Raw genomic sequence first — 9,740 nt, 5'->3', positions numbered from 1 at the left:
TATGATAAAAGTACAGCTAATTGTGGGTTTAAATTTGAATGTTTAGCCTGAAATGCAACAATTAGCAATTCATATACATGTTAATGGATATCCTAATGTTTTAGAAATACAATCGGAATGTTTGTTTCTATATTGATCAAAAGGTTATACATTCACAATTAAAAATGATAGTCTCAACCATTATGTTCATGAGTATGTAATGTGCCACAATAACAATTACTTAATAAATATCTTTAATACACTTGATAAATATTTATTCTACAATCATCAACGATTACTAAATGCAACGCCTTAAATAATTGAATATTAATGACTCTACAAAGGAAAATTACAACTTAAATGCACTAATAATATTCATAATAAAATTAAAGCTTATATCTTAAATTATACCCTCTGCAATTTTTATGATCAAATGAAAATTAAATTTTTGGTGAGAATGTACAGATTAATTTAATCCATCCATTTAAAAATAATATATATATATTGGTTTTTATTTAATTACGATTGTGCATTTGAAAACGCTTAACAGTACAGCTGGTTGGCAAGTATTTCCATATGTACAATCATAATTACATAATGTTATCGTATTTTTCATTAATTTTCATATCGAAGGCAAAGAGTACTATTGTACAATGCACGCACACTGAGATTTAAACTTGAGACCTCTCATTTAATAAATTATAATTATGCCGCTCGACCATAATGCCTTTTGGTAGAACATAAATATGTACACTAACACTTGTCTATATTTATTAAAATCCGGTGATCCAAGCCCACACCACTTATAACGAGGTTAACCATCTTGCCATAAAAATGATAGGCATCACATGGGTGCCACGCTGCCAACAAATAGTGCATATGATGTCTGCGACCAATCTAAAGATCCCCTCCAACAATATTGACCAATGGTTTTCAATTATTAGGCTAGCGGCAATTAAAAATGGTTGAACTCTTTTTTTTTTTGGTTGAACTCTTTTAGAATATCCAATTGGAAACAATGGTTAATGTTTAAGATGCTGTAAATATTTATTTTATGGTCTTTCACTATCCTTATTTTAGTGTCAGTTATGTATAATTATTATTTGATGTATTAATAAATATTTACAACTATCAATGAAGAAGTACAGTGTTTTATGTTTTTTTTTTTTCCAGTTTTATATCTCCTTAATTTTCTCTATAATTTCTCTTTGTTTATCGTGCATAGTAAATACTAGCGGTTTATTGTATTGTTTAACACGTATAATAAATACGATAAATAATGATGATTAACGCGTATGACTCATTTTGTACGCGTGATTAATTAATATTATTATTATTGAAGAAGAAGAAGAAGGAGAGGAGGAGGAAGAAGAAAGAATTAAGAAGAAAACAAAATATATGGTGGATACATGAGCATGGTAACAATAATGATAAAATAACAAAAATTATAACAATAGGGATATATTTGTCCAAAATTGTTGTATAATACAATTCTCATAGAATAATGTATAAACAAATGTAACGAGAAACAAACATAAATTCACACTTATTAGTTTTTAGATTAATTTAATAATTATATTTGGTAAATAGGGAAGATTATAAGGCAGAACGAATTTTATTTTAAGATGTTATCTTCATGTCACATTTGTATATTTGTATTTTTTTTCCTCTCTTCTGCGTTAAGAGTTTTCCTCTCTCCTTGTGAGTGTTTTGACGTGAGTGTTTTTTGTGGTGCAATGGAGAAGGGAAGTACGAGTTCACTATCTGAAGCATGTGAGGCTTTGGCTATCATTGATGACGATGAAGGTGTGATTGTGGAGGTCGACGATGTTCCGGTGCCTAGTTTTGATTACCAGTTTACGGCGGTAGGGAGGGTCGTTACAGATCGTCCGGTGAAGCTTGTCATTTTCCGAGATGTTATGGCTACAGCTTGGCGCCCAATGAAGGCGGTAAAGGTTCGTGACTTGGGATCGAACAGGTTTTTATTCATATTCTACTGTGAAAGGGATGTTTCCCGTGTGTTAAGTGAGGGTCCCTGGACTTTTGACCAAAATCTTGTTCTCCTCCGGCGTGTGGTGAACGGGGAGGATCCGATGTCTGTCCCTTTGGATACGACATCTTTTTGGGTTCAAATTCATAATATTCCAACTGGTTTCATGTCTGAAAAGGTTGCTCAGATTGTGGGTAATCATGTCGGGGAGTTTGAGCAGGGGGACAAGCGGAACTTTGATACTGTGGGGCGAACGTTTATGAGGGTTAGAACTAAGCTGAATGTGACGAAACCACTGAAAGCTAGAATGAAGAAGAAAAAGCCAGGTGGGGAGTGGTTTTGGCTCGAGTTGCGGTATGAGCGGCTTCCTTCGTTTTGTTTTGAATGTGGTGTGATCGGGCATGCTGATAAGTATTGTCCAGTGGCCGTTGATAAACCTCTGTATGGGGGCGATAAGCCTTTTGGGTCGTGGATGCGAGCTGGTGGTCGGCGGGGAAGTATGGCGCCGGTGAATAAGTGGCTAGTCTTGGATGAGCCGGCGGACAATAAATTGCCTATTGTAACGGCTGCTCATGATGAGCCAGTCATGAATGAGGGTCTTAACGATCGACCGTTACGTGAGAATATTGTGCAGGAGGGAGAGGTGGTGAGTGAGAGAGCCTTAAATGCGATGAATAATTATGAAGGAGTTGTTTATGTGGATCAAAAGAGGAAAAGAATGGGTGATGGAGGTTGTGGGCCGGGTGAGTGGGGAAGCCCAATGGTGGTTGAAGAGACTATGTTGAATAGTTCTGTTGAGGTGGGCCCTCTGGATCCCAGGCCCACCGAGCCCAATGAGTTGGTTTAGTTGGAACTGTCGTGGGCTTGGAAACCCACTGACAGTTCAAGTTCTATTGGGTTTCGTCCTTCAAAAGAAACCCGATGTTTTATTTTTATCTGAGACTCTTTGCAACACTAGCAGAATGGATTATGTTCGAGTGCGGTTAAACTACGCGAATTGTTTTACGGTTCCAGTTGTCGGTCATAGCGGTGGGTTAGCCTTTTATGGAATGGAGGGGTTGACGTGGAGGTGGTCGGATATTCAAATCACTACATAGACACGGTGGTCACGCCTGGTGGGTTGGCTCCTAAATGGCGATTTACGGGGTACTATGGCCATCCGGAGCGTTCTCGCCGACGATACTCTTGGGAATTACTGAGGTATTTATCTGCTCTGAATGATTTGCCTTGGGTATTACTGGGTGATTTTAATGATATCATGACGGAGGAGGAGAAGGTGGGGCGGGTGCCACACCCTGAGTGGTTACGGAAGGGGTTTTGTGAGGCGGTGAGAGGTAGCGGGTTGAGTGATTTTGCGTTTCACGGGTGTCAGTTCACCTGGGAACGGGGGAGAGGAACTGGTAATTGGGTGCGTGAAAAGTTAGATAGGGTGCTGGTCTCTGGTTCATGGCGTGATATGTTCCCGGGCGCTAGGGCTTGGTCAGTTGAGGGAGGGTGCAGTGATCATATGCCTATTCATTTGGTTACTCAAAAGGCTTGTAGAACGTCTTATGTTCGTCGCCCTAGGTATGAAAATGCTTGGGGTAAATTACCAGAGTGTAAGGGAATTGTGGAAAGGGTGTGGCATCAGTTTTCTTCCCTTTCGATCGGAGACAAATTGGGGTTGTGTGGTAAAGAAATTTGGGGTTGGGGACGAGGGAGGAATAAGGGGGAGTTAGGAGAGTTGAATTGGTGCAGGAACCGTCTTATTGTATTGCGGCGGAGAAGTGATGACGCGGGAGCCAGGGAGTTTATTCTGGTTCAGAAACGATATCTTTCTTTGGTTCAATCGCAAAGTGACCGGTGGAGACAGAGGGCAAAGGAATTATGGTATGAAGGAGGGGATAGCAATACACGCTTCTTTCACTCCTCTGTTAATGGCCGCCGGCGGAGAAATCGCATAAATGCTTTGCGAAATTCTAATGGTACACTGGTCTCGGATGAGGAGGGCAAAGCGAATATTATGGTCGATTATTTCCAAAATCTGTTTCATACGGAGGAGAGAGATGATTGGCCTGTATTAGCTTGTGTTCGAAATCGTGTCTCGAGCTGCCAGAATGATATTTTATTGCGAAAAATCACGGAGGAGGAGGTTAAGGCAGCTGTTTTTGCTATGCATCCAGACAAGTCCCCAGGGCCTGATGGGTTGTCTCCAGCATTCTTCCAAACACATTGGGCTATTGTGGGCGGTGAGGTAGTTCTCTTCTGCCAATCTTTTTTCATACTGGTGTTTTCCCTGAATGTATAAATGACACCCATATTGTTCTTGTACCTAAGAAAAAACAGCCTGATAGTATGACTGACTTTCGCCCTATTTCGCTTTGTAATGTTGTATATCGTATCTTAGCAAAAGTCTTAGCTAATAGGCTCCGGGAGGTATTGCAGTCTGTAATTTCTAGTGCGCAGTCTGCTTTTATTCCGGGACGGTCGATTGTGGACAATGTCCTTATTGCTTTTGAGTCCGTTCATTCTATGTATCGGATGAAAAGGGGAATTGGGGGCTATGGGGATTTAAAAGTAGATATGACTAAAGCTTATGACCGGGTGGAATTGGGTTTTCTGGGAAGAGTTATGTTACAGATGGGTTTTAGTGAGCGGTGGGTGCATCTCATGACTGAATGTGTTTCTACAGTGCGATATAATGTTTTGGTTGAGAGTAAAGAGTGGGGCCTATAATTCCTTCTAGGGGTTTAAGGCAAGGGGATCCTTTGTCACCTTGTCTCTTTATCATTGTGGCAGAAAGTCTGAGTGAGATGTTGTGGGTGAGTGAGGAAGATGGTGGTTTGCATGGGGTTAGTGTGGCTAGGGAGGCTCCTACAATTTCTCATCTTTTTTTCGCAGATGATTGTTTGTTCTTCTTTCGGGCAAACAATCTCGAGGTTGGCTGTGTAAAGGAGATTCTTCGTGAATATGGTAGTGCTAGTGGGCAGAAGATTAATATGGGGAAATCTGCCATAACCTTTGGTAACAATGTGGATAGGGAGGATAAGGAGGCTGTTTGTGCCATCTTGGGAGTTCACGAACAACATACTAGGGGGAGTTATCTTGGGCTTCCGGGGTATGTGGGTCGTCGTAAGCGGGAAATTTTGGGGTTTGTTAGGGAAAAAGTGAGAGGAAGGATTCTCCATTGGGGTAATCGTTTCTTATCAAGAGGGGGTCGGGAGGTCCTGCTTAAAACCGTGCTTCAGTCTATCCCGAACTATGCGATGAATGTGTTCCTCTTTCCAAGAGGGTTATGTGATGAGATTGAGAAACTCATGAACTCATTTTGGTGGGGTTGTGAGAATAGTAGGTCTGGTATTCGGTGGAGTACGTGGGCTGATTTATGTCGCCCAAAGGTTTTTGGGGGTATGGGTTTTCGACGAGTGAGGGAGATGAATATTGCTATGTTGGGTAAACAGGGATGGAAATTCTTATATGAGCCTGATGCTCTTGTGTCTCGAGTTTTCAAAGCCCGTTATTTCCCTCGATGTTCTTTTCTAGAGGCGAATTCGGGGTCAAATCCTTCCTTTGTTTGGTCCAATATTCGTGAAACCCAGGGGTTGGTGAGGGAAGGGGTTCGGTGGAGGATAGGGGATGGGGAAAGGGTGAGAGTGTGGGGGGATCCGTGGCTGCCTGATTGTGATAATCCTTTTGTGCCTACTCCTGAGCCGCCTTATCTAAATAGGTCTTTTGTTAAATCTCTATTTTCTACTGACTCGACATCATGGGATGGGGATTTGGTGCGGGATATCTTTTGCCCAAGGGATAGTTCTCTTATTTTGAGTCTTCCTACTTTCGCATTGCCTATGCAGGATTCTTTATTCTGGAAGGGGGAGGAGAATGGAGTGTATTCGGTACGTAGTGCGTATCATTTAGCTAAGGGTATGTGTGTGGATGATGGGAGTTATGGGTGGACTGGGGTCTGGAAGTTGAAATTGCCACCAAAGTTGAAATGTTTTTTCTAGGCTTTATGCAATATGAAACTCCCAACTAAAGACGCTTTGGTTATTAAACAGGTGCGGTGTGATCCTTTGTGTCCTTTGTGCGGTAATGAGGCCGAGACTGCAATCCATATCTTTGCAAATTGTAGTTTTGCGCATGAGTGTTGGAGGATTTTGGGTCATGACTGGGGGCTGGGGTTTGTGGACTCAATCCAGAGTTGGGTTGGGGAAATGTGGATGGTATTGTCTAGGGAGATGTGTGAGAGAGTGGTGGTAGTTTGTTGGGCTATTTGGGAAAACCGAAATGATATGGTGTGGAATAACCATTCTCGAGATCCCGCCTCTCTATTACGTTATGCTTTTGGGTTTGTGGAAAACTGGAAGGCAGTTTCGGATAAGTGTAAGGGATTGAGGTATCAATGTGCTACACCAGCAGTTCAAACCCAGTGGTCCCCTCTGATATCTGCTATTTTGTACAATTATTCACCCCTTATTCTAGTTGTTTTGAAGGTTATTTTCTGTATCCTAGTGAAATTGGGAATTGTTTGTGTGTTATACTGTCCAAGTGCTGAATTATCTACAAGGAACAACAAAGGAAGAATATTGGAACATTTTGGACAAGTTCTGGAAGAAAAGGGAATTACAAGGAAGAATACAAGTTGGAAAAGAATTGGAAGCTGCCTAATGGGCCAATGCCCATCTACCTCCTATATATTCTACTTATTCTCTACAATTGAAGGAGGTTCCCCTACAGAGTTCTGAACCCTAGCTTTTAGTTTATATTTCCCCAGCATAATTTAGACTAGTTTTACATTAGATTATTTTATTTCAAGATTGGAATCAAAGATTGAAGATTGGATTTGTTCTTTATCAGTTAAGTTCTCTTATTCCTTTATTACTTTCTTGCAATGTTTATGGTTATTAATTATTGCTTTGTTTTGTTTACTCCCATCATGCGGGAGTAGTTCGTTTATGGGTTTGGATTAGGGATCCATTGTTAATCTTGATGTTCAATTGGTAATTAATTGCATAAAGGGATTGAATCTTTTACCTAGGGTTTATGTTGATTTGGGGATTTCTTTCTACTTGTTATTGATTGATGGCCACAATTAATTGCTAGTCTAGGAGAGTGATTCATTACAACGAAAGTTGGATGGAGACCTCGAGCCTTACCAATTTCAACCTAATTTTCCTGCTATGAAAGTAGATGTAATTTTGGGGGCTTACAATGCTTAGGTGTTTAAGGTTATAATTGATGCATCACGACAGTGGGGCAATTGTAGCCTAATTCTTGTTATTGATTACGAAAGTAGCTGACTTGAATTCTTCAGTGCATTGCCCATAAATCCCTTGGTTAATTATTCTTTCCCTAATCCTGAGTTGGTTGGAACATCAAGATTACAATCCCCTAATCTGGCCCATACCTTTATCATATAGTTTTCACCTTAGTCAATTGCTTTCTTTTATTCCACATCATTCAGTCTTTGTTACTTGGATTCTATAAATTCATATACTCTAGTGCCTGGTAATTCACACAGTTTCGTGCCATAACACCAATCCTCAGCGGAACGACATTACACCCTTTTTACACTCATCATTTGTGCTCATCACATTTTGGCGCCGTTGCCGGGGATTGGTTTATTTGGTTTTGATTGTGTGATTAATTTCTTACTAGCATTAGAGTTAGTGAATTTTAGGAGATCAAGTTTTATTTTTGTTTTATTCTTTATTCGAAAAAAAATAATTTATTTGCACTAACCCATAACTAGTTCCTTCCAAGAGTGTTTGTGGTTGTGTTCGACAGCAGGTTACCCTCCTTTTATGCACACTAGATCGAAAGGGAGCACGAATGTTCGTCCCTACGATCTAAATCTTGAGAGGAAATTAAGGAGGGAGAAGAAGGTGTTACGTGATTGGCTTCGAGAGTTCCAGGACTTCGAAGTAGACATGGAGGCCGGAGACAGTAGCAATACTAGGCAGCCAGCCCATACTGGTGCCAACGCACAGCACCCGAGGCAGAGAGAGACAGTTGGGGACAACTCTGGAGCTCGTGCTGATCCCCAAATTCCAAATGTTCAGGATCAGGCACAGAACTACATGGCTGATCCAAACCCAAATATCAATGTTGGGGGAGGATTGGGTGCCCAATTCATGCAGCAACAGCCTATGTACCAGCAACCAGGCTATGGGGTTGGGATGCAAAATCTTCTCCATTAGATGAATCCCAACCTGTTCCAGCAGTTTGCCTAGCAGGTCCCACAAGCAGAACCAATGGCAGCCCATTTAGCTCCTGAGTTCACTGAAGAAGATTGCATTGTGTACCCAGGAATTGAGGCAAATAATTTTGAGTTGAAGACTCAGCTCATTCAGATGGTCCAAAATAATCAATTTGGAGGATCTCGGGTTGAGGACCCGAAAACCCACATAGTTCATTTTGACCGTATCTGTCAGACCATCAAGATGAATGGTGTTCCTAGTGAGGCAATCAAGCTGAGACTGTTTCCTTTTTCCCTGAGAGATCAAGCACATCGTTGGTTGAATTCCTTTCCAGCCAACCATTTCATTACATGGGAACAGCTCCACAAGGCTTTTATGCAAGAGTACTGTCCTCCTTCAAAGGCTGCCAAATTAAAGAAGCAAATTCAGAATTTTCAGCAGTTTGGCAATGAAGATCTTCCTGAGGCTTGGACGAGATTTAAAGAATTGAGGAGGCAGTGCCCGAAGAATTTGATGACCCCAGGTGATTTTATGTCCTCATTCTATGAGGGATTGTCTAACCGGTCAAAGATTATTCTAGATACCTCATCCTTTGGGGGTGTTTTTATTGATATGGGACCGGCAGCTGGAGAGCAGTTGATTGAAAGGATCATCTCTAACAATACTTACTGGTACACTGAGGGGGATGATATACCCAAGAGAGAGAAGGCAGCTGGGATGTTCGAAGTTGGAGAGAAGATGGCAATGCAGGCTCAGCTGGGACGTAGCCATGGACTTCGCAAACAGAAGAATGGGTTTCGGTTGGGTGGTTCGTGATGCCGTAGGAGTCATTCAAGGAGTTGCTATGCGAAATATTGATGGCTTGTTTTCTGTTCGGGAAGCGGAGGCTATGGGTGCCCGAGAGGCTCTGAGCTGGCTGAAGAAAATGGGATGGCGGCGTGTGATTATTGAGACAGATGCCCAGGTTGTCACGCTTGCGGTGCAGAAAGGTGGCAATTGTACTCCCTTTGGTGGTTTAATTGCTGAAATTCAAGGCCTGTTACAACAGTTTGAATCTGCATTTTTTGTTTTTGTTAATCGTAAGTTTAATATGCCGGCTCATGTTATTGCCAAGCATTCTCTTTCTTTAGTGGATCATGAGTTGTTTGAGATGTTTGATTACCTTCCACGCTGTTTGTCGGGTGTGGTCTGTATTCACTCGGCTATGATTTAATGAAGCTTCTGTTCTGGTTTTTCAAAAAAAAAAAAAAAAAGATGTTATCTTCATAGGCATCTAAAAAAAAGTTTTTAATTTTTTCTAAACCAATAAGTTTGTTATTTTAAAAGAATAACACACTATATTGATATTTTTTAACCCCAAGTAAACAAAATTGAAGGAAAGTGTTTCCCGGCTAGAAGCGTGCGACTATTGAGCGTCTTGCGTGCATTTCATGTTTTTTTTTTAATATTTATTTTTGCGTGTTGGCTTTGAAAATGTTATTAATTTTATTTGTTACATTTTAGCGGCGGACTTTTAAATTCGTCGCTATATAGCGGATTCGATCTCTCTTCTCTTCGTGGTTGTTTACGGCGAGACTCCATTGGACTTGGAC

At 41.0% G+C, this 9,740-nt stretch overlaps 1 protein-coding gene across 1 annotated transcript; it reads left to right on the top strand.

Moving 5' to 3' along the window:
• The first annotated feature begins 3,227 nt into the window (after positions 1-3,227).
• LOC116011981 lies at positions 3,228-8,964 on the top strand. The gene is made up of 7 exons (XM_031251435.1): positions 3,228-4,202; positions 4,286-4,664; positions 4,748-5,844; positions 5,956-6,344; positions 7,764-8,121; positions 8,185-8,412; positions 8,509-8,964. The coding sequence occupies exons 1-7, from the start codon at positions 3,228-3,230 to the stop codon at positions 8,962-8,964; spliced, it is 3,882 nt and encodes a 1,293-aa protein (XP_031107295.1).
• Positions 8,965-9,740: the final 776 nt, after the last annotated feature.

Source organism: Ipomoea triloba, chromosome 3 (assembly GCF_003576645.1).
Source record: "Ipomoea triloba cultivar NCNSP0323 chromosome 3, ASM357664v1".
In the NCBI taxonomy this organism is placed as follows: Eukaryota; Viridiplantae; Streptophyta; class Magnoliopsida; order Solanales; family Convolvulaceae; genus Ipomoea; species Ipomoea triloba.
This window is presented reverse-complemented; position numbering and strand designations above follow the sequence as displayed.

What these genes read in the sequence shown, in the direction of transcription:
- LOC116011981 (XM_031251435.1), top strand. Translation starts at nt 3,228, where the DNA reads ATGACGGAGGAGGAGAAGGTGGGGCGGGTGCCACACCCTGAGTGGTTA. An exon ending in AGGAGAATGGAGTGTATTCG is followed by an intron (nt 5,845 to 5,955) that starts GTACGTAGTGCG and finishes TGTTTTTTCTAG; the next exon opens with GCTTTATGCAATATGAAACT. An exon ending in ACCAGCAACCAGGCTATGGG is followed by an intron (nt 8,122 to 8,184) that starts GTTGGGATGCAA and finishes TTTGCCTAGCAG; the next exon opens with GTCCCACAAGCAGAACCAAT.